This window comes from Pseudochaenichthys georgianus, unplaced genomic scaffold, assembly GCF_902827115.2.
Source record: "Pseudochaenichthys georgianus unplaced genomic scaffold, fPseGeo1.2 scaffold_1972_arrow_ctg1, whole genome shotgun sequence".
Lineage (NCBI taxonomy): Eukaryota > Metazoa > Chordata > Actinopteri > Perciformes > Channichthyidae > Pseudochaenichthys > Pseudochaenichthys georgianus.
Window position 1 is genome coordinate 1 of NW_027262690.1, and position 24,709 is coordinate 24,709.

A 24,709-nucleotide genomic window follows, 5' to 3' on the forward strand; every position below is an offset into this window, starting at 1 on the left:
TCCAACATCCACACCCTCTCTGAGGTCGCCTCCTGAGGGGGGGGGCTACCTGTCCAACATCCACACCCTCTCTGAGGTCGCCTCCTGAGGGGGGGGGGCTACCTGTCCAACATCCACACCCTCTCTGAGGTCGCCTCCTGAGGGGGGGGGCTACCTGTCCAACATCCACACCCTCTCTGAGGTCGCCTCCTGAGGGGGGGGGGCTACCTGTCCAACATCCACACCCTCTCTGAGGTCGCCTCCTGGGGGGGGGGGGGGGCTACCTGTCCAACATCCACACCCTCTCTGAGGTCGCCTCCTGAGGGGGGGGGGCTACCTGTCCAACATCCACACCCTCTCTGAGGTCGCCTCCTGAGGGGGGGGGGCTACCTGGTCCAACATCCACACCCTCTCTGAGGTCGCCTCCTGAGGGGGGGGCTACCTGTCCAACATCCACACCCTCTCTGAGGTCGCCTCCTGAGGGGGGGGCCTACCTGTCCAACATCCACACCCTCTCTGAGGTCGCCTCCTGAGGGGGGGGCTACCTGTCCAACATCCACACCCTCTCTGAGGTCGCCTCCTGAGGGGGGGGCTACCTGTCCAACATCCACACCCTCTCTGAGGTCGCCTCCTGAGGGGGGGGGGGGCACCAGGGCTACAAATACACATCAAATATTCACTATCATTCATTAATGGTCCATAAAATCTCAGGAAATATTGGAAAAGTTCCTTAAAGTTCATGTTAAGATGTTTTTAAGATCTTCACCTTAATGTGATAAAAACTGGGAACCTATCTACGAGACATTTTCTGACTTGTTGCACGATGATTGACAAAATATCGTAAAATATTGCTTATTCGTTTTCTCAAACACAAAAACATACAAATACAATCGCGTGTCTGATTTACTCAGTCAGTCTGGTTCATCACGTCTTCAGGAATTGTTGAAAATAAGCTTCATAAAGGTTTTATCTATTTGCAGCTACATGTGTCTAACCTGTAGAGTAGTTCATATTTCTGTCATTCTTTTATTTTTAATAAACTAATTAATACATTTAATTCAATTTAAAGTAAACAGGCATTATTATTATTTTATCTATAATTATTTTATTTTGTAGGAAATACTTTCCAACTTGTTTTTTAATTTTCTATGACTTTGAGATCCTGTATTTATGTCCATTGTCGCTCATTGTAAAGCCCGTTTCCTCTGGTTGATTATTCTGCTATTGCTGTGTGAGTTCAGGGAACATTAAGGGAACATTAAGGGAACATTAAGATAGTATTTTGATTGCCCTGGCAGGATTCTGCATCCATTAAAACCTATAAATAAAATGTAAAACAGTCCTCGGGTTTTCCCCTCTGTCTATTTCTGAGCGCAGCTGCACTGCTCCTTAACTGATGGGACCACGCTGCTCTACGTGATGACGTAGCAGGACGGTGTGAGTAAACCACGCCCACTTCGGCATAACGAGAGCGTGAAATTGACTCTAAACTAAATTGGGAACATTTTACCAAGAATGAAAACGCTATAGAAGGACCAGCGCCGTATAGATAGCATTCTATTATAGGGCTCTGGACTATTAAACCATTTTTAATTATTATTATTACTATGTTTTACATTTCATTCATTTATTTTTCTTTAGAAACAAATATTTAAAAAAAATGTATATGCTTGAATGAATATGAAATGTCCCTAAACATGAAATGAACTGTACAAAATATTTTTTTTTAATTCACAATATCACCAATGTTTACATTCTAATCCATGACGTAATTACGCAAAGCTACGTTAACGCAGAAGTGGGCGTGTTTAACGACAAAGCGTTGCTTTACGTGATGACGTAGGATAACGACGTGCCTCTCCAGGATCAAAACAGACGTTCCCCTCAGATCAAAAGAACCGGAGAACCAGCTGCAGCCAGATCACTTCAGGGGAACATTTAACTCCTTTTACGGCCTTTTATTCTCACTTTGCCGCTCTTCTCCGATGTCCACAACTCTGACACCAGTACGCAAGTAGTGCTTCAGTTCACCCGGAGAACCCCGACACTCGGGTAAGTAGTTTCTGGAAGATATGAGCTAACTCAGCTAAATATGCTAATGAGGTTTAGCTTCTGATGCTAATGCAGTTTACCAGAGGTGGGAGAAGTACTTAAATCCTGTACTTGAGTAAAAGTAGAAGTACTCCGATCTTGTACTTAGTAAAAGTAGAAGTACCAGAGTGTAGGAATACTCTGTCACAGTAAAAGTTCTGCATTCAAAATGTTCCTCAAGTGAAAGTAGAAAGTATTCTCATCTAAATATAGTGAAAGACAGTGAAAGTAGTCGTTGTGCAGATTGGTCCATTTCAGAACCATCATTCATCCACATCTGTGAAGTAACTGAAGGTATTAAAAACATGTAGTGGAGGAAAAGTACACCGTAGCATAACATGGTAATACTCAAGTAAAGTACAAGTACCTCAACATTGTACTTAAGTACAGTACGTCGTTTACACTTTTGAAGTTTAGCTGAGATGCTAACGCAGTTTAGCTGCCAATGCTAACTGTCCGAACATGTTGTTGTTCTTTTGTTAAACTTTAAAAAGTGTTTAAGACTTAACATGTCACACTTCTCAGGGCTCTGGCATCATGAACACTTTTTATGATTATAAACTCGTTTTATAATTATAACGAGTTTTCATGATGCTGCTAATCTTATAAACGGTCAGCTTTGTTAAAGCCGGTGTTGTTAGCTGTTAGCTAACTTGCTAACAGCTGTGCGTACGTCATGGAACCAGCTGTTGCTTACATGTGCTTTCATAATATTAGATACGGCTTTATGTATCCAGACTTACAACACATTCAGTCCAACAAACATACACATCATATAATGAAGTATGCTGAAGGGCAGATGGTGTTATTTGATAAGCTAATATCGCATATTTAAATGCAACCATATCGCGATGAAACGTCCAAACGTCCCGACACATGACAGCACGTGAACCAGAAGAAGCGCGTGATGGGAAATGTAACACTTCCCGAACTGGACATATGAAGAGTTTGAAGCTAGACGTGTTTCTTTCTCTCTGACTTCAATACAACATGTTATTTATTTTTTGCACTAAGGTTCTCATTTAGAAAATACAGTATGATAAACATGACGATACAACTGTACTCCAACGGTGAAGAGCGAAGTAAACAACAACAAAGTAAGATGAACAAAAGTGATATTGTTGCGCTCGATATGAAGCAGAGGGTCTTGTGGGTGATATGGCACTTTGTGGTCGCTCTCCTCGCTGAAGGGAGCAAGGAGGTGAGGAAGGAGGTGAGGCAGGACAATAGCCCTCCTGTGTGGCTGTTTGCGGGCATTTAAATGATTGTGCTGTGTCTGCCTTCATTATCCTGTACCCCCCCCCCCCCCCCCCATGCACCTGCAGCACAGTAAGCCCCCCCCCCCCCCCATGCACCTGCAGCACAGTAAGCCCCCCCCCCCCCCCCATGCCCATGCAGCACAGTAAGCCCCCCCCCCCCCATGCCCATGCAGCACAGTAAGCCCCGGCTAATGCCAGAGTCATGCCCCTCGAGGTGCTTGTTGCTCTGGGTCTGAGGGAGATGTTGAAACTCAGATCCAGAGGTGGGGCTCAGGCCGTGAAACCTAAGAGGGGGGGGGTTACCGGCAGCACAAAGATTCATAACAAGCAGAGAGGACATGTGGGGGGGGGCTACAGTTACACAATACTCCGCTGTGGTCTCTCTCAGTGGAGAGGACGGCTAATAAAGAGACGTTGTTCATTCATAATCTAGATTAAAATCTGTAAATCAGAATCCCTTTAGTCCCGCAGCGGGCCAATCACAGCGTTACACCAACTAATAAGTAGCCATCATCATCGTCATCGTCATCATCATCATCATCATCATCATCATCATCATCATCATCATCATCGTCATCATCAAATAGGCAGTAATCATAAACTTTAAAAAGGCATAAAGTATTCGTCGACGGCTCGGAGAGGATCTGGAAAGAGCTGTGTGAATAATGTCAGTTTCTAAAAGGTCAAAGTGTTGTCTTTACATATCTGGGATCAGCTGATCATTACAGCTCTACAAAGACAACAACAACAACAACAACAAAGCTTCATGAAGAACTGAACCAGAGTAGATCTCTCGGGGCAGAGGGCTGCATGGTGTGCTCACTGACCGCTCCATGTGTTCACACCTAAACACTGTTGTTGTTGTTGTTGTTGTAAGGCAGGGGTGTCAAACTCAAGGCCCGGGGGCCAAATCCGGCCCGCGACTTCATTTCATGTGGCCCCTCAAGAGATTGCAAAGAATATAATGTTTATTATACGGTTACATGCCGATTTACAGAAGCACGTTGCCTATAAACTACATATCCCACAATGCATCTGAAAGTTCACTTTTTTCTCAGAATTAGATTTTTTTTAAATCATTTAGTGACATTCTCACTGAAGACACTTGCAATGATTTGCCCCAGACTTCTGCTTTCAGACGTAGTTAATTATGAAGCTTTTACCCTATCCGATAATAGTCCAATGCAGAGGCAATGATGTCATATAATACATTATTTTATATATATTAAATATTTATATATGTATTTTGATATATAGTCTTAAAGTTACAACCGGCCCTTTGAGTGCAGCCATAATGCTGATGTGGCCCGCGATGAAATTGAGTTTGACCCCCTGCTGTGAGGGCTTGCTTTTGGTTTCGTAAGAGTTGCGACATAATTCACTTTCTCGAGCTGCCCCTCTTAGTCACTTGGTGTGTTGGTCAGAACGACCTGAAGCAACAACAACATGTTGATGTGCAGCTGTTGGAGGACCCGCGTGGAGGGACCCGGCTCCGCCCTCTAAGCCCGGGGAAGGCCAATCGGTGATCGGCCTGAGACGCCGTGTGCCGTGTGGGGTCCTGGGATAACGTAACGGCAGCTTTACGTACTTACCTCCAGTGTTGTTGTTGTTGTTGTTGTCAGAGCTGGGATTTGAAAGAGTTGTGAAATAATGAATTTCCAAGGACTGCAGGCGGGTTCTAGGATGTGACACGAGGACGCTTCTGAACATCCTCCGGTGGTGAAATGAATCCTCCAGATATGGTGACGCAGTGACATCATGATGTCCAGCGTGGACCAACACGGGCGAGGGTCCCCTCTGAAGGGGGGCGCTGCGTCAAATGGACCGGGTGCATGTCAATGGGCTCAAGCTGGAAATATTACAAATACTTTAAAGCAGTGCTTCTCAAAGTGTCCGTGAGCGCCCCCTAGTGGTCCGTGAGCATATTGGTAACATTTCACATTTGAAATAAATAAGTTTTCTGCACTCTCACGGGAATATCTCCGCAATGGAGCGAGCTTAAGTTTCACTTTTGATTGCACGATAAAGCCCAGTGCAACACCTTCGTCACACGTGTTGCCACCTGTTTGTACCATTTCCAGGCGATTTGTAATCTGTTCTAGAAAAACGATGTGTTTTGGATATTTGTGGAGTTAGGTGGTCCGCGAGTGTTTTTTTTATCGGTTAAGTCCTAGGTATGGAAAGGTTTGAGAACCACTGCTCTAAAGGATTGAATCCACGCCGTCTCCCGATGTTCACCATCGACTTTTATCGGGAGAGAAGATTTTGACGCCAAGTCCTAAACTGGTTTAGAGACGCCGTCTTCTTTTATTCTGGTCCTGGATTTATTCAGTTGGTTTCAAATGACCTTTAAGATGAGCCCGTCCCAGCGGAGCGATTCAAAGCGGGGTTCTGTGGAGGGAAACGATCCGTTGGTCCACGCACAGTTAGAAGAGATAGTTGAGATGTTCTTTATCCGATGAAGGCTCTAAACCACACGTGTCAAACTCGAGGCCCGGGGGCCAAATCGGGGCCGTGGTGGATTTAATTTGGGCCCGCTGGATAATTTCTAATTCCTATTAGATCTGGCCCGCCGGTATATCGCACCTTCCCTCCATCCTGAGGGTCTCCTCCGCTCAGAGCCTGACCCCACACATTGATGACCTTGAGCCCACACATTGATGACCTTGAGCCCACACATTGATGACCTTGCCCCCTGATGAGATGCCAAGTATCTGAGCTAGCATCTCAGAGCAGCAACCTGAGTTCAATGGATGCTTCCTTCTGCACTTCCTTTCTCTCGACAGCAGGGCGTGTTTGGGTTTCTCTCTGAGGGAATAGTTTTGTTGAAGCTGTCGTTGGCCGGTGGGGAAATGTACTCGTAAGAAGTGACTCTGGAGAATCTGCAGAGAGAGCCATGAGAAATGAATGCTGCTGATTATTTAATGTTTTTAGAGGCGATAATTGAAGCTTCGTTAGTTCCAGGTTTAATATGTGCAATAAGTTCATTTCAATAAGTTCTGCAGTGAACATTGAACCAGTCCGGCCCTCCACTAGCACCCGTTTTTAAATGTTGGCCCACGGTGTGTTTGAGTTCGACCCCTAATATGTCTTTGTTTTCAGGGTTGAACGCGTCGCCGGATCCCGTTGGGCGAGGAGATCGAGGAGCGGAGAGTGAAACCATGGAGAGCCTGCACTCCCACTGCCTGAGATGCATCAAGAGACGGTGCATGGTGCGCCCGGAGCCGGGGGTTTGCTGCGATCTGATTGGCTGCCCTCTGGTCTGCGGGGCGGTGTTCCACTCCTGTAAACTGGAGGAGCACCGGCTGCTGTGTGCCTACGAGCGCCTGCCCTGCATCAACAGAGGCTTCGGGTGCCCTTTCAATATCACCCGCATCCGCATGGCCAAGCATCTGGAGAAGTGTCCGGCGAGCATCGTGTGTTGCACCATGGAGTGGAACAGGTGGCCCGTTAGCTACGCAGATCGCGAGTCCTACGAGAATCTGAGCAAAGACTTTGACGAGGTGGAGCAGCTGGACATGGCTCTGGCTCTGCAGGACCAGAGGATGCTGCTGGAGTCTCTGAAGGTCACCACCACCGTGTCCAAGGACAAGGACCACAAGAAAATGTCCAACGTGCCTGAGGCGGTGGAGATGGAAGAGGAGAAAGAGGAGGAATCGGTGTATAACGGGGGCTTCGGAGCCTCCTTGGAAACCAGCAGGAGTTTAGCCGCCGCTCTGGACATCCTCACCAACTCCAAGGACATCGACGTGATCGTGGGGGCGTTGAACGGAGGGAAGAACCATGTCTACGCAGCGGAAGGGGGGAAGAACGTGGACATGAAGGAGGAGGACTCAGACTCGGATTGTGAGCTGGGGGCGGTGGGCGGAGTGGACTGTGCCGTTGGGACCGCAGATTGGGTGGAGGAGAGAGACTTTGTGGAGCTTTTCTTCGAGGAGAAAGAGGTGGAGAGCATCGAGGAAGAGGAAGAAACCATCGAGGATTCCCAGCTGGTGTATCCGGCACTTCCTCCGAACTCTCGTCCCATGGCGCTGCTTTCTCAGGACTTCCTGCAAGCTCCTCTACTTCCTCCAAACTTCCTTCAAGCTCCAGCGCTTCGTCCAGGCTTCCTTCCCGGGGTTCAACGACCTTCAGGCTTCCTTCCCGTGGTTCAACGACCTCTAGGCTTCCTTCCCGTGGTTCAACGACCTTCAGGCTTCCTTCCCGTGGTTCAACGACCTTCAGGCTTCCTTCCCGTGGTTCAACGACCTTCAGGCTTCCTTCCCGTGGTTCAACGACCTCTAGGCTTCCTTCCCGGGGTTCAACGACCTCCAGGCCTTCTTCCCGTGGTTCAGCGACCTCCAGGCCTTCTTCCCGTGGTTCAACGACCTCCTCCCGCGACCCCGGTGCCCTTCCGTCTGTCAGACCACGTGATGCGCAACGGCTTCCTGCAGCACCTCCCCTCAGAGTTACGGTTCCGCTGCCTGGAGAGGAAGCTTCAGAGCGTGGAGGTTCTCCGGGGGATCAGCATGTTCACTTTTAACGGCCGCCGGGCCCTTCTATCCGACCCCTACTTGTTCCGAGCCAAAATGGAGGACAAGTCTGTGGACACGTCGGATTTGGAGGTGGCGGACGACCCGATGGGGCTTCACGGCATCGACTTAATCACCGCAGCGCTTCTGTTCTGCCTCGGCGACTCCCCGGGGGGTCGCGGTATCTCCGACAGCCGCTTCGTGGACGGATATCACATTGATTTCGGCACCCAGACGTTCTCCTTCCCCTCCGCTATCCTCGCCACCAACACAATGGTCGGAGACGTGTCTTCGGCGTCCGCTTGTGATCACGCCAACCCCCAACTCTCCAACCCGAGCCCGTTCCACACGCTGCGTCTGGACCTGGTTCTGGAGTGCGTGGCTCGATACCAGACGAAACAGCGTTCCATGTTTACCTTTGTGTGCGGGCAGCTGTTTCGACGGGACGAATTCTCCTCGCACTTCAAGAACGTGCACGGGGATATCCACGCGGGTTTGAACGGGTGGATGGAGCAGCGGTGTCCTCTGGCGTATTACGGATGCACGTTCAGTCAACGTCGCTTCTGCCCCTCGGTGCAAGGTTTCCGGATCATCCACGACCGGCACCTCGGGTCCTTCGGGGTGAAACCGGGCCCCCCGAGGTGTCGCAGGAGGGTCGGGTGTGACGGGGATCAGCTGAGCGGCCTTCCCTTCGAGGTGCTGCAACACGTGGCCTCCTTCCTGGACTCCTTCAGTCTGTGCCAGCTGTCCAGGGTGTCCCGCACCATGAGGGAGGTGTGTGGCAGTCTGCTGCAGATGAGAGGCATGGTGGTGCTGCTGTGGAACAAGATCAGGAGAGCGGACGGGTCCTCGTCGTGGCAGATCACAGACAAGGTCAGGAAGATTGTATTTCTCTAAAGAAAGACTTCCCAGGGTTCCTAGATCTCCTCGAACATCTTTAAAGGCTTTGCAATCTTTATAGAGCTGCAACTCAAAGGGGCGATTCTGTTCCCAGTTACTCAAATACCCGCCTGTTCTCCTGTCGGACCCCATGCTCCCGCCCCCGGGGCAAAACACGACAATATTCACGAAACTGTCTCAGGGCCTCTTAACATTTAACAGGTGTCATACCTCGGGAAGAAATGGCGCTTTTCCACCGCCGCACGGCCCGCTTTTTAAAAATGTTCCACGACGGGTAGTTTCGTCTCAGGGCTCAGAAAATCGAGGTTCTTAGCGGGCCAACAACCGGGCTGAGTGCTAAACTCGTGACGTAAACACTCTCGACTGCTGATTGGTCAGAGAGCATCGCTGGCTCGGGGGCTACAACTACAACAAGATGAACATATTTGACCGTGATTTAATTGTAATTAGAGATGTCCCGATACGATCACGTGATCGGGGATCGGAGCCGATCACGTGATTTTCAAAAGATCGGAATCGGGAGAAAAAAATCGGGGATCGGGATTTTTAAAAAAAAATGTTATATATATATAAAATATTTTTGATTATTTTAGTTAATTTTACAAAACAAAAATGACCATGTTCACGTCTTAAAGTCATCCTGAGGACTTAGTTTTGGTTTAAAGTTACACAACATCATGCATGTGTTGCTTCTTTGGGCTTGTTTTCAGACCTGCTTATTCCTCTCAAAGCAACAGAGTGGGCGCAGTGTCTCATGGTAGCAGCAAGCTAACGAGAGGCTACGTTCAGCTGGTGACTCGGGAGTCGGGACAGAGAACATGTCAGGAGTTTGGAAGTATTATAAAATGTAAAGCGAAGGCAGTGTAACAGCCAGATGCAATGTTTGCAAGGCAGAGGTTCCGCGTGGTGGAAAGAACAGAGCTACGTTCAACACGACCAATCTAATACGCCACCTGAGAAACAAACAACAACAACAACACGGCGAGTACACAGCGGCCACTCGGGTAACGGCACTGAAGCAACCGACTCTTTCAGAGGCTTTTAAAAGGAAAGAGAAACTGCCCCAGAACAGAGAAAAGGCCAACAAACAGCCAAGATAGCTGAACTCATCGCGTTGGATGGCCAGCCGTTATCCGTTACCTTTTCTTTCTCTTAATGCATTGCATAAAGATCGGATCGGGAAAAATCGGTATCAGCAGATTGTCAAAATCAAATGATCGGAATCGGATCGGGAGCAAAAAAAGGTGATCGGGAAATCCCTAATTATAATACACGTTTCTAAATGATGCCGAAGTAACAACATACTGATACCGGTTAGTAAGAACCATGAGTCAATGCTTTGAGTCTGCAGACCGACGGCAGAGAAACAACTTTTTTAAAATGCGTGTTTTCTGAATGGAGATCGGCTAAGCTAACGTTATATATGCTCCGACCGTCCTCACTCACAGCAACGGCCTACAGACATAAATAAAGCAGCGACTGTGTTCTCCATGACACAGGCAGTCTGTGGTTTGGACTGGTTTCACTTCTGTCTAGTTTCTGAGCAGACATGAGGAGCTGTGATGTAACGATGCCAACAACCCACGGTACGATATTTATCGCGATATTGAAAAATAAAGGGAAAAAAATGTTAATCTTTTTTTTACTTGAATTTTTTTTCTTTATTAAATAATAAATCTGATTCTTACAGCATTTAGTAGGATCGTAGTATTTTAAAGTGTCAACAATATAATAATCAGACCCTGCAATCGAATAAATCAAGTGTCACTTTAGTTTTTGAAGTAACTCGACTCTAACTCGCTCACTCGGCGTCATCAAGGTTATCTCTCAGGAAGGTGAGCACGTCCAGGTAGAAGCTGGGATGTTTGGGCGTTTGCAAAACCCCCTGCTGTGGAGACAACTCTCTCGCTCGGTACTGGTGTTGCTGGGACAGAGACATGCTTTGGCCATGGGGGACAGCAGTGGGTCAAACTGTGATCGATGATCTCAATGGGACCCTCTGGTTGAATAAAGGTTTTTACATTTATTATTTAAATTATTATTTTTTTAATTAAAAGATCGCGGTAGATTTTGTCTCACGAAGGTATTGAGATGTCTATTTACCGCGATATTCGATATATCGTTACATCCCTACTGCGTTACTATAGTTACTGCCCCAGCTACTAAACTGTAATGGAGACGCTGCATAAAGAGAGCCTGGCCATACCGTACTAAGCCCTGCGAGGCCCGGCAGTGGAAAAGCGCCAACACTCAGCTCACTGGCGATATGAACCATTTTTACCGAAACGAAACACAACTCTAACGCCGAGCGTCTGAATTAGCGCGAAGAGAAAGAGGCACATAACTCACGGTAGCGATCTTTTTTACTTCATCGGATCCGCAAAAATCTGAGATTCCAATGGTTTTCACTTTAAGTAATGTTTTTATTTTGGACGGACACTATCATTTAAAATGTTTCACTGTTCAATCTGAATTTACTTTAAAATACAACAATTCTATATTGATTCTGACTTTTCTCCAGCTCACCGGTTTATAGTCGCTTTGAGAACAAAGATTATTAATTTACCCTTTTAGAAGTTATGGTCATTTGTTCTGGGAATGTCATTTTCGAGTCGGAGGCCTGGAAAACGGGCTCGGGGCTGAACGGGTTAACATTGTTTACTATTTTAAAACACTTTAAAAAACACACAACTAATCCTGGAAAGAATCTGCATTTGACTCCAGAATTAAAATGATAATTTGTTGGATTAGGAAATTATAAAATCATCCTTTTCTGAATTTGCAATTTTGAAAATATTTAAGCTATAAATCGATCAAATGGGATTTTTTTAACTTTTATTTGGTGGAAAAAACCAGTTGAGCATGTCTTGTGATTAAAATAACGAAAGCGCTACAAAACAGAGTACTTAGGCGCGTTCACACCGGAGTACTTTTCCCCTTTAGTTCCGCTAGTACCCCTGATGTCGCGTTCACACCAAAAAGAGTACTTAGTGCCGGGAACTTTTACCCCCATTTTTAGTGCTAGAGAGGTGGGACTCTCCTGGTACCAAAAAAGTATCAATTTCTATTGGCTGGGCGGATTGCAAACCACGCCCCGTGAAACTCTGAAAGTTTTTTGAAGCTGCCATTTTATTTCCTGGCATTAGCATTATTAGCATTAGCATTAGCCCAGCGCAGAAACGCAGAGAGACTAACTTATGGCAGCACAAAAGAAAACATGGGAGCGGTGGAGATGAGGAGGTGTCGGCGTTCTGGCGATTTACTCGGAAGGCTTCAGTAGAAGCTGCTGGGACTCCCAGCAGCTGCTACTGAAGCCTTCCCCAACTCCGGGGACTTCCGGCCGGGGACTCCGGGTGGCAGCATACGCCGTGAAGTGGTTTGCGGCCTGCCAGTAAACCCAAAGCAGAAGAAGAAGTGACGTCAGCGGCTTCATTTGCCTAATCCTCCCCCAGGGACTTATTCCGGTGTGAACGCGATCTGCACTTTGTGCCCTGGGGTACTACGTGCCGGGGTACTACGTGCCGGGGGAACTAAGTGCGGCAAAGTACTTGGTGTGAAAGCGGCTAATGTTGAAGTACATTTTAGAGAAAACGGAGAGAAATTTGACCAAATTGAGGCAAAATGACCTCTACCCCTAACCGTACATTTCTAAGAAGATTGTTCCCCTAAATGTCTGGTTTTGCAAAGTCGTTTATAAAATAAGTATTGGATCCATCTTTCCTTTGAAAGCACAGATTTGTTTTCTTTGCGTAACCATGCTACCCCACCCTGATATTCACCCCCCACGTTTCAGTTATTCTTTAGTTTATTTCTGAGGTTCATGAAATACGTTTTGATACGTTTTTTTTTACTGTTTTTTCTTTGAGTAACCCCCGCCCTGATATTAACCCCTCTCTTCTTCGTTGGTGTCCAGGTGTGGCGCTTCAGCACGGCGTTCGGCACGGTGAACGAGTGGAAGTTCGCCAACATCGCCAGCATGGCCGACCACCTGAAGAAGTGCAAGTTCAACCAGATCACGAGGCGGGAAGAGGCCGTGCCGCTGCCCTGCATGTGCTTCTCCAGAGAGCTCACCAAGGAGGGCCGCTGCCTCCGATCCGTGCTCAAACCCGTGGCCTGAAGACCGCCACGCGTCCCCCTTGTTTACAGACTCTGACGCACTGAAGACGCCGTTTCCTCCAGTGACTACAGACTCTCAGACTCACCGCCTCCTCTCTGGGGGGCGACCGAAGACGTTGTGTTAGCAACAACCTTTTTTATTTTTATATCAGAGTCAGCGAGCTCTCAGAGGACCCGCCTCCGGATCCCTAATCTGGAGGTCTGACGCCCTCGGACTCTGGGACTCTGGGACGCACGTTTTAAATATGTTCTGACCCAAAACTATGAACATCTCAACAGTCCTCGTCCATGAAGCTTAAAGTAAAGGCCTTTTGACGCTGGCTGAGCTCCAGAAGAGGATTTGAGCCTCGTGTGAAAACAATTATAAAAATCTGACAAAGTAATTTTTATTTTACGTTTTCAGAAAAAAAGTCAAATAGTTTTTTGCTCAGATTATTTGTGCGGCTCTAATCCTCTTCCGTATCGCCCGCAAATCTAAAAAATAATAATAATTGAAACATCTGCTTCCAGTGATTATTCTGGGTCTCCTCATCCCTGCCAACACCTGGAATAAAGTTAATAATTAAAGCAGCATTTTTTTTAAAATAATGTTCCCTAAACTCTGTGATCATGCTAAGCTAACACTAGCCTCGGGTCCTTCGAGTGCCAGACCTCATTAACCCTGCAGGACAGGGACACTCACACACACACACACACACACACACACACACACACTCTCTCAGTACTTCACACACTCTTTATTTAGCTTGTTGCTGCTGCTGTCTCAGGGTCGCAGCAGATACAGGCGTGGTGGCGAAGTCGATAGGGACTTGGCTTGGCAACTGGAAGGTCACCAGTTCAAGTGCCGGCAAGACAAGTGCTACTGAGGTGTCCCTGAGCAAGGCACCGTCCCCCACACTGCTCCTAACACCGGACGGGTCGCAGAGAGACCGTTTCCCCACGAGGGGTTAATACAAGTCCGTCTTATCTTAGATACAGGTGTGGGAGCAGGATTAGAATAACAGCAGGGGGTTAAATATATAATATATAATCATAAACACCTGAACGTGACTTCCTGAACGTGACTTCCTGAACGTGACCTCCTGAACGTGACTTCCTGGACGTGACTTCCTGGACGTGACTTCCTGAACGTGACTTCCTGAACGTGACTTCCTGAACGTGACCTCCTGAACGTGACTTCCTGAACGTGACTTCCTGAACGTGACCTCCTGAACGTGACCTCCTGAACGTGACTTCCTGAACGTGACTTCCTGAACGTGACCTCCTGAACGTGACCTCCTGAACGTGACCTCCTGAACGTGACCTCCTGAACGTGACCTCCTGAACGTGACCTCCTGAACGTGACCTCCTGAACGTGACTTCCTGAACGTGACTTCCTGTGAGAGAATCTAATGTTTCACAGAAACTGACTAAAGAAAAAAAAGTGTGATTTTTGTTTTTATATTTTTTTTTAAGTTTGACGTTTTGTTTTTTTGTACCGGTACTTTGTGTGTGTGTTGGATCTGAATGACGTGTTGCACATGAAGGCGTGTTCTGTAAGACTTTATATTTGTGACGTAGCGGGACGGTTCTGTCCCTCCAGTTTCTGCATGTGTTTCAGTTTTACACGTTCTCTCTCTCTCAGGCACCGTGAAGCGTTTTCATATGGACTCTAAAGATCTTTAGAATCACGTTTTCCTCTGGAGCTCTGTCGGACCCTCAGGACCGGCATCACCTCTGGAGCTCTGTCGGACCCTCAGGACCGGCAGCACCTCTGGAGCCCTGTCGGACCCTCAGGACCGGCAGCACCTCTGGAGCCCTGTCGGACCCTCAGGACCGGCAGCACCTCTGGAGCCCTGTTGGACCCTCAGGAACGGCAGCACCTCTGGAGCCCTGTCGGACCCTCAGGACCGGCAGCACCTCTGGAGCCCTGTCGGACCCTCAGGACCGGCAGCACCTCTGGAGCCCTGTCGGACCCTCAGGACCGGCAGCACCTCTGGAGCCCTGTCGGACCCTCAGGACCGGCAGCACCTCTGGAGCCCTGTCGGACCCTCAGGACCGGCAGCACCTCTGGAGCCCTGTTGGACCCTCAGGACCGGCAGCACCTCTGGAGCTCTGTCGGATCCTCAGGACCGGCAGCACCTCTGGAGCCCTGTTGGACCCTCAGGACCGGCAGCACCTCTGGTTTTTTAATAATGCAGATATTTGTAATTTAATAAAGACTCAGTTTTTAAACCTTGATTGATTTTTTTGTTTCTGATTTCACTGAAGTACAGATCGGAGCGGGGGCGGCGGGTGCTGTGGGCTAGGGAGGCTCAGCCTTCCCAAATACTTGTGTCACTGCATCCTGGTAAAATATAAAGTATAATGTTTGTGTCTTTGACCTTAGCGCTGCTAGCAGCCACCTGTGCCCCGTGTGCTACGAAGCCGGTTCAAACCCTGGATATGTCTGAGTTATCTTCACTAACCCTAACAAACGAGATCTCGCTGAGCGGTCCCACGACGCCGGTTATCAACTCGGTAAATCCAGCCAGGGCTTCTCTCTCCAGCTGAGAGCGCGTTCACGTGAAAGGGGCGGAGTTAGCTACATTTGACCAATCACAAACAGGGACAAGTGTCCTGACAGCGCAGCGTCATACTTCATTAATGAAAAGTAAACTAATATTAGACAAATATGAACTTTAAACATGACTTAAACATATGATCCAGGGTACGAGCCGCAGAGCTGCTGCACGGAGAACACAGAACAGCTGGGTAGAAATAACTAGAGTTTGAGAGCGTAACAGCTTTATGATATCACTAAGACACGAGTGGATCTGTCTTGAATTACATTTGAGTTGAGTGTTTCGTCAACTAATGTGTTGCTTAAAATAATACGTCTGCATATATGTGACACTCAGTGGCGACTGGTCATTAGGGGCACAGCCCCACCTAGTGTCAGCAGAAAGTATTACAAATAATGATTACAACAAAATGCAAAAAATATATAAAATATATTTTAAGATCATGTTTAATCATCTGATTCGTCTCATTGCTGTTTTAGTCTGTGCTCGTCTAATTAGCGTCTACAGCAGTGACCACCAACTGGCAGCCCGCGGGCCACATCCGGCCCGCACGACGGGGTGACTGTGGCGTTGGCGGAGTGGTTACTGCGTTCGCCCCCCCCCCATTTCTTTGTTTACTTTACAACGTCTCGTGAGTAAGGTGCAGTACCGGAGTCCAACAGAGAGGCAGCAGCTGCGGGACTGCGTACTGCGAAACCTTCCCTCCCCTGAAGAAGAAGTGATCCTTCGTTGTGCGCTCCGCACCACAGCAGCAGCCCCGCTGCGACAGAGTGCAACAGAGAGGCAGGAGCTGCGGGACAGCAGCCGAGAAGCAGGGTTGGGTTGTAACGGAAAACATAACGGCGTTACGTAATCAGAATACAAAAATCAAGTAGGCTAACTGTATTCAGCTGGCGTTATATTTGAAAAACGAGTAATCTGATTACAGTTACTTTCGTAAACCTGAAGTGAATACATTTTGGAATACTTATTGGAATTATTGGTGGAAAAGTTTCCTCACAAAATGTAATATTCATTACCGGCAGAACTGTGTGCACACTGCACAGCGCTTTACAAAAAATGAAAGACATTAAGCATTAAAAAAGAAAAGCTAATAAAATAAACATTAAAAGAAAAAATACATGGATAAAAGTTACAGTGCAGTTTAAGATGTGAATAGTTCAATTAAAAGCAGCGACAAAAAGAAAAGTCTTCCTGCTGGATTTGAAAGTAGTCAGAGTTGCAGCGGACCTGCAGGTTTCTGGGAGTTTGTTCCAGATGTTTGGAGCATAATAACTGAACGCTGCTTCTCCATGTTCAGTTCTGACTCTGGGGACAGGAAGCTGACCAGTCCCTGAAGACCTGAGAGTTCTGTCTCTGGGGACAGGAAGCTGACCAGTCCCTGAAGACCTGAGAGATCTGTCTCTGGGGACAGGAAGCTGACCAGTCCCTGAAGACCTGAGAGATCTGTCTCTGGGGACAGGAAGCTGACCAGTCCCTGAAGACCTGAGAGATCTGTCTCTGGGGACAGGAAGCTGACCAGTACCTGAAGACCTGAGAGATCTGTCTCTGGGGACAGGAAGCTGACCAGTCCCTGAAGACCTGAGAGATCTGTCTCTGGGGACAGAAAGCTGACCAGTCCCTGAAGACCTGAGAGATCTGTCTCTGGGGACAGGAAGCTGACCAGTCCCTGAAGACCTGAGAGATCTGTCTCTGGGGACAGAAAGCTGACCAGTCCCTGAAGACCTGAGAGATCTGTCTCTGGGGACAGGAAGCTGACCAGTCCCTGAAGACCTGAGAGATCTGTCTCTGGGGACAGGAAGCTGACCAGTCCCTGAAGACCTGAGAGATCTGTCTCTGGGGACAGGAAGCTGACCAGTCCCTGAAGACCTGAGAGATCTGTCTCTGGGGACAGGAAGCTGACCAGTCCCTGAAGACCTGAGAGATCTGTCTCTGGGGACAGGAAGCTGACCAGTCCCTGCAGACCTGAGAGATCTGACTCTGGGGACAGGAAGCTGACCAGTCCCTGAAGACCTGAGAGATCTGTCTCTGGGGACAGGAAGCTGAACAGTCCCTGCAGACCTGAGAGATCTGACTCTGGGGACAGGAAGCTGACCAGTCCCTGAAGACCTGAGAGATCTGTCTCTGGGGACAGGAAGCTGACCAGTCCCTGAAGACCTGAGAGATCTGTCTCTGGGGACAGGAAGCTGACCAGTCCCTGAAGACCTGAGAGATCTGTCTCTGGGGACAGGAAGCTGACCAGTCCCTGAAGACCTGAGAGATCTGTCTCTGGGGACAGGAAGCTGACCAGTCCCTGAAGACCTGAGAGATCTGGATGGTTCATCATTTAGCAGGAGGTCAGAAATGTATTCTGGGCCTAAACCATTCAGTGCTTTATAAACCAGCAGCAGTATTTAGAAATCTATTCTTTGACACACAGGAAGCCAGTGTAAAGACTTCAGAGCAGGAAGCCAGTGTAAAGACTTCAGAGCAGGAAGCCAGTGTGAAGACTTCAGAGCAGGAGTGATGTGATCCACTTTCTTAGTGTCAGTGAGGACTCGAGCAGCGGCGTTCTGAATCAGCTGCAGCTTCCTCATAGATGTTTTAGTGAGACCTGTGAAGACACCTTTGCAGTAGTCCAGTCTACTGAAGATAAAGGCATGGACACGTGTCTCCAGATCCTGCTGTGACATTAGTCTTTTAATCCTAGATATGTTCTTTAGGTGATAGCAGGCTGATTTAGTAACTGTTTTAATGTGACTGTTGAAACTCAGGTCAGAGTCCATGACTACACCTAGATCTCTGGCTCTATCTGTTGGTTTGAACATTGCAGACTGAAGCTCAGCGCTAACTTTATACGTTCTGCCTTGGCTCCAAAAACCATTGCCTCAGTTTTATCTTTGTTTAATTGGAGAAAGTTCTGACACATCCAGTCATTGGTTTGTTCAATGCACTTACTCAGTGTTTGAACTGGAGCATAGTCTCCTGGTGAAATTGTTACGTAAATGTGTGTCATCCGCATAGCTATGGTAACTTGTTTTGTTGTTCTTCATTATCTGAGCCAGTGGTAGCATGTAGACGTTAAAGAGAAGAGGCCCCAAGATGGAGCCTTGAGGTACCCCATATGTCATATTTGTCAACTCAGATGTGTATTTCCCTATAGAAACAACGTTGTTTCTGTCCTTTAGGTAGGATTCAAACCAATTTAGAACTGTTTCCGAAAGTCCCACACAGTTTTCCAGTCGGTCTGGTAATATGCTGTGGTCAACAGTGTAGGAAGTAAGCTGCACATGGCTTCCCTCGACAGAAAGCGATGAGATTTCTCCATAGGATTTTAGAAAATAGCTCCAAATAAGATCTGAGGGAAACGTAGCTGTTTGATAAATGCACGTTTTGTTCAGCCGGATAATATCCACATGTCTTCCCTACTTTATCATTTTCCAATCATAAATCTATCGATTAGATTTCTGATAGACTTTTGAAACTACATAAGGAGGACTTTTACAAAAAAGTAATAGATAGGTCAAAATATAATATTTGTAAACCTGAAGAGTCAGAGCCTCACCAGCCATGAACCTCACTGCAGAAGCTATAGACATCTAAGTTTTTTGTGCCCCACCACTTTAGTACATATAGAAACTGGTGACACGGCAGATACGGCTCGAGAAGCTGCTCGGATAAGGAAATATGATATATTATATGATCGATGATCTGATTGATGATGTGATATGAATGATAAGTGCGACACGTCGGCGTCTTCTCTGCATACAGCAGCTTTTCTGTATTTCCTTTCTCCTGTAACATGACTCGATAGATTTAAACTCCGCACACTGAGCTCTGATTGGTCAGCAGGCGGTGCTTTCACGGAGTTGATCTCTTTTCTATAGACGCCGGAGGTAAAAAAAAGTGATTGAGCCTGCCCAAACCTGAGCCTCACGCGCCGCCTAGGAGTTTATAAACCATGCCGTTTCACCTGTTCGCCGCCAGGTGGCGCCAAATCATATAACATCACAACAAACATTCACTGGTTTCTGAGTCCATCCTCACACACGAGAGGCTTTTCATTTGGCATTTGGCTCGTGTTAGGGTTACACTCTGAACAGATCATGATCTCACATATTGATTTAGCTTCGCTTTATGGAGATGCTGCATATTACCCACCCGCTGCTACTGCTACGGGAGCTCCTACCTGCTGCTGCAGGGAGCTGTAGCTTCAGTCACATGTTTCCTTCTGGCTTTCTGAGGAAGGCTTTCTTCGCGTGCGTGTGTGCGTGTGCGTGTGCGCTGTCAGTACACAGTCAAGTGTAATGAAGTGAACTCACAGAGACGTCCTCTTTAAGGAAATATTAATGTATGTTTTTAACCTGATTTCAGCACAGCGTCCCACAGGAGTCTGAAGAGGACATGTTCTCACGTTAGATCCTACAAATAAAGAAAGTATCTCCCCAGATAAATGCAGTAGGGTTAGAAAGCAGCTCCCGTGAGTCACGAGGACGCAGCAGGAAGTCAAAAGTAACTGTAATAGCTGTTATCCCCTGCTGTATAAAAAGTGACGTCCGTTACAGTTAATGTCCACTTTCTCGGGGCAGAGTTACGGTCACACAGACGCCTTCATGCCTCACCTCACATGATGGGGTATAAATGCATTCATGAGATTAAATCAGAGCCCGCAGGACAGCAGGAGGAAGACTCTGGTATCTCTGGTGTGATGAAGATAAACCCTCCGTCTGCAGGAGAGCCTTCCTCGTGAAGAGGAGAGGAGTGTGACGCGTGTGACGCGTGTGTGTGTGAGACGCTGAATATCTTCACGTCACACCTTTGCGTCTCAAATAAACGGAAAATCGTCCCTAAAACACAGAAATCTCGACCTCATTTGAGACAAAGCGGGGAGTAACCCTAAACATGATTACAAATCAAATGAAAACATCATGAGCCTGCGCAGGGTGGTGATGCGTCACGCGACACAACCTGATGGTGTAAGTGTTCCCTTTTAACAGCAGATTGTTAACTTGAAACCAGACACAGTTCTTCACGTTTGTGTAAAAACAGACAACAATGTATTCCCTTTCTTCCCGCGCTGCTCTGATCCGATGGGACTCGAACCGGCTCTGGAACACAACCCCGACGCGCCGTCGCTTCTTTGCAGGGAAACACGTCTGAGGCGTTTTCTCCGTTTTTCAACAGAATCATATTTTGTTTTTCGTGATTTTGAACTTTAAAATATCCGGCTACCAGGAGTGGGGTTCGAACCCACGAGGACTGATGTCCATTGGATCTTAAGTCCAACGCCTTAACCACTCGGCCATCCTGGTGCATAGACATGACGTAACACTGCAGGTGAGTGAACCTGTGATTGACGTCATGACGCAGTCACGTGACATTTCAACACCTTGAAAACAATCAGATTTCAAAGGAACTTTCGGGCTCGAGTATTTCTATGTTCTGCGCGTCATACTTCTACTCCACTAAATCTAAGACAAAGACATTTAGCTTTTTACTCCACTTCTATCTGACAGCTTTACCGATGTACAGCTTTTAAAATAAGACGTTTGTCTGAAATGTTACAGCTTTAGTCAATATGGAAATTAATTAACAACTTTATTCATAATTATAATTGTTCCAGATCCTCTCACGTGATGTTTTTATTCTTAATACTTTAAATCTGTTTTTATTCGTTTTAGGTTTCCGCAACGTGTACTTTTACTTTAAGCACATTTTCCTTTTTTAAATTCCACATAAAGAATGCCCAATAAAACATGTTACTACACGTATATTAACTACATTTGACTTATACTTGAAGTACTTTATATACATTTTACTGCGTAGAAAGTGCTTTTACTCAGTGATGTAAAGTAACTAAGTACTTTTACTTGAGTAACATTTTGAGTATTCCTACACTCTGGTACTTCTACTTTTACTGAAGTACAAGATCTGAGTACTTCTACTTTTACTCAAGAACCAGATCTGAGTACTTCTACTTTTAGTCAAGAACAAGAACTGAGTACTTCTACTTTTACTCAAGTCCAAGGTCTGAGTACTTCTACTTTTACTCAAGTACAAGATCTGAGTACTTCTACTTTTACTCAAGTACAAGATCTGAGTACTTCTACTTTTACTCAAGAACAAGATCTGAGTACTTCTACTTTTACTCAAGTACAAGATCTGAGTACTTCTACTTTTACTCAAGTACAAGATCTGAGTACTTCTACTTTTACTAAGTACAAGATCTGAGTACTTCTACTTTTACTCAAGAACAAGACCTGAGTACTTCTACTTTTACTCAAGTACCAGATCTGAGTACTTCTACTTTTACTCAAGAACACGATCTGAGTACTTCTACTTTTACTCAAGTACTAGATCTGAGTACTTCTACTTTTACTCAAGTACAAGATCTGAGTACTTCTACTTTTACTCAAGAACACGATCTGAGTACTTCTACTTTTACTCAAGTACAAGATCTGAGTACTTCTCCCACTCTGCTTATACTCGAAGTACTTTAACTACATGTTATTTAAAAAAAGTAATACTTCTACTTCAGTGTTTCACTCTGAAATATAAATTACATTTAATTTTACCGTCATGACTCGGAGGCTGCTGCGCAAACATCGGTGTTGACTCAGCAAGCTCATTACGTGCTTCATTAATGTGCAGAAAACAGACACACACACACACACACACACACACACACACACACACACACACACACACACACACACACACACACACACACACACACACACACACACACACACACAGACACACACACACACACACACACACACAGACAGACAGACAGACAGACAGACACACACACACACACACACACACACACACACACACACACACAGACACACACACACACACACACACACAGACACACAGACATAAGCACACACACAGAGACACACACACACACACACACACACACACACACAAACACCCGCAGAAAACACAGTGAACATACGAGCTGCAGGAAACTGAACACTACTGTGTGAAGAGGAGTTTCTGTCGCGTGAAGTAACACGTTGAGACACACACACACACACACCCACACACACACACACACACACACACACACACACACACCCACAGTTGCACAACCCCCCCCTCACCACAGGCTGCGTTTCCTAACAGCCGTTGAGCTTCGTCTGAAAGCGCAGAGCCGCCAGGATGAGAAACTCATACGAACATTATATTACTTTTATTATGTACACTCATAAACATCGTGACATTGTGACATCACAACGTGACGGCTGACCTGTAATCACATTACTTCTGAAAGCATAAACACATTCTCATCATACACTTCTTTTCACCCTCTGTCCGAAACCAGAGTTGCTCTGATTGGGTAGAGATGTCCCGCCCCCTTTAGCCTATCACGTCAAATGTGTTGGAGCGCGAGCCAATAGGAGCTCGATCGTTCCATAGTGATGTCATTTTGTTACAGGACTCAGGATCTCTGCAGACCGTTGGACTACAGGGAGAGGGCCTCTTTAAAGACATGTTGTTGTTGTTGTTTGTTTAGGGATTTGAACAACTGTAAATGCACGTTCTTGTAATTTAAAAAGGAAGGCTGTGGAATCCGATCGCGTGAGAGAGAAAATATATCGTCATCTTTCACGGGAGCCGTGTTCTCAGTAAGTATCAGGAACACCTCAGCGTCGCTGCAGCGTCTTCATCTGGACGAGTGCCGCCTCTCCTCCACATCGCAGCGGGTCAGTCTCAGCGGGTCAGTCTCAGCGGGTCAGTCGCAGCGGGTCAGTCCCAGCGGGTCAGTCGCAGCGGGTCAGTCTCAGCGGGTCAGTCGCAGCGGGTCAGTCTCAGCGGGTCAGTCTCAGCGGGTCAGTCGCAGCGGGTCAGTCTCAGCGGGTCAGTCTCAGCGGGTCAGTCGCAGCCGGTCAGTCTCAGCGGGTCAGTCTCAGCGGGTCAGTCGTAGCGGGTCAGTCTCAGCGGGTCAGTCGCAGCGGGTCAGTCTCAGCGGGTCAGTCGCAGCGGGTCAGTCTCAGCGGGTCAGTCGCAGCGGGTCAGTCGCAGCGGGTCAGTCGCAGCGGGTCAGTCCCAGCGGGTCAGTCGCAGCGGGTCAGTCGCAGCGGGTCAGTCGCAGCGGGTCAGTCTCAGCGGGTCAGTCGCAGCGGGTCAGTCGCAGCGGGTCAGTCCCAGCGGGTCAGTTGCAGCGGGTCAGTCCCAGCGGGTCAGTCGCAGCGGGTCAGTCTCAGCGGATCAGTCTCAGCGGGTCAGTCGCAGCGGGTCAGTCGCAGCGGGTCAGTCTCAGCGGGTCAGTCTCAGCGAGTCAGTCGCAGCGGGTCAGTCGCAGCGGGTCAGTCTCAGCGGGTCAGTCGTAGCGGGTCAGTCGCAGCGGGTCAGTCGCAGCGGGTCAGTCTCAGCGGGTCAGTCGTAGCGGGTCAGTCTCAGCGGGTCAGTCGTAGCGGGTCAGTCGTAGCGGGTCAGTCGCAGCGGGTCAGTCGCAGCAGGGGCAGAAGCAGCAGCACAGCTTCCTGCAGGGATGGTTACTCTGGTACTTCACGGCCTTCTTGATCTGCACGTTGGCCTTGGCCACGTAGTCCTGCGTGGCGCCCACGTTGGCCTGGATGTTGTCCAGCATGACGCCCTGCTCCTCCACCAGCGAGGCCATCTGGGCGAACAGATCGTGGATCTCTCGAATCCTCTGCTCCAGCTGCAGAAGCTCCCGCTGCCGGTTCTCCATCTCGCTGAGCGCCGTCCTCGCAGATCGACCCTCCAGAAGCAAGTTATCGGAGAACACGTTCCACTTCCCCGTCTCGATCATGTCGTCGATCTGCTCGCGGCTCACCTGCTTCCCCATGATCTCCGCCTGGCGTTGGATTCGCGTCTTGCAGTTCTCCCGTTGGACCATCTCCGCCTCGTTGTACTCGGAGATGGCGTTGTGGAAGGCGGAGTTCAACGAGACGCACTGCGAGCGCGCCATTCGAGAAACAGCGGACGTTGGACCGTGTTCTTCTTCCAGATCTTTGCTCAGCTTCCCTAGTTTCTGCAGGCGAGCGTAAAGCGCCTCCCCGCGGTGCTTGATGTCCCTCGCCAGGGCGCTGGAGTCCCGCTTGATGCTGCTGATGCGCCGCACGGAGGTGAGGAAGCGGCTGTTCTGCTTCCCAAGCCGCCTCACGTCCTGCTTCAGAAGCTGCATCTCTTTCCTCAGCACCTGAGCCTCTTTGTAGACGCCGTCCATCACGTCCTCGCCCTGGAACACCACGGCCAGGTCTTCATCCTCGTCTTCCTCGCCTCCATGCAGCCGGACCTCTTCTTCCTCTGCAGGTCTGAAGGTCTGCAGATCAGTCAGGCGGTCCCTCATCGTCCT

At 47.9% G+C, this 24,709-nt stretch overlaps 2 protein-coding genes and 1 non-coding gene across 3 annotated transcripts; 1 reads left to right on the forward strand and 2 right to left on the reverse strand.

Moving 5' to 3' along the window:
* Positions 1–1,860: 1,860 nt before the first annotated feature.
* Positions 1,861–15,074, forward strand: fbxo30a (F-box protein 30a). The gene is made up of 3 exons (XM_034077783.2): positions 1,861–2,031; positions 6,432–8,713; positions 12,654–15,074. The coding sequence occupies exons 2-3, from the start codon at positions 6,491–6,493 to the stop codon at positions 12,855–12,857; spliced, it is 2,427 nt and encodes an 808-aa protein (XP_033933674.1). The 5' UTR covers positions 1,861–2,031; positions 6,432–6,490; the 3' UTR covers positions 12,858–15,074.
* Positions 15,075–20,607: 5,533 nt separating this feature from the next.
* Positions 20,608–20,690, reverse strand: trnal-uaa (transfer RNA leucine (anticodon UAA)). Its single transcript has one exon. It is a non-coding gene; the product is annotated as a tRNA-Leu (tRNA).
* A 1,874-nt stretch (positions 20,691–22,564) lies between these two features.
* Positions 22,565–24,703, reverse strand: stx11a (syntaxin 11a). The gene has a single exon (XM_034077785.1). The coding sequence runs from the start codon at positions 24,701–24,703 to the stop codon at positions 23,837–23,839; it is 867 nt and encodes a 288-aa protein (XP_033933676.1). The 3' UTR covers positions 22,565–23,836.
* Between the last annotated feature and the right edge of the window lie 6 nt (positions 24,704–24,709).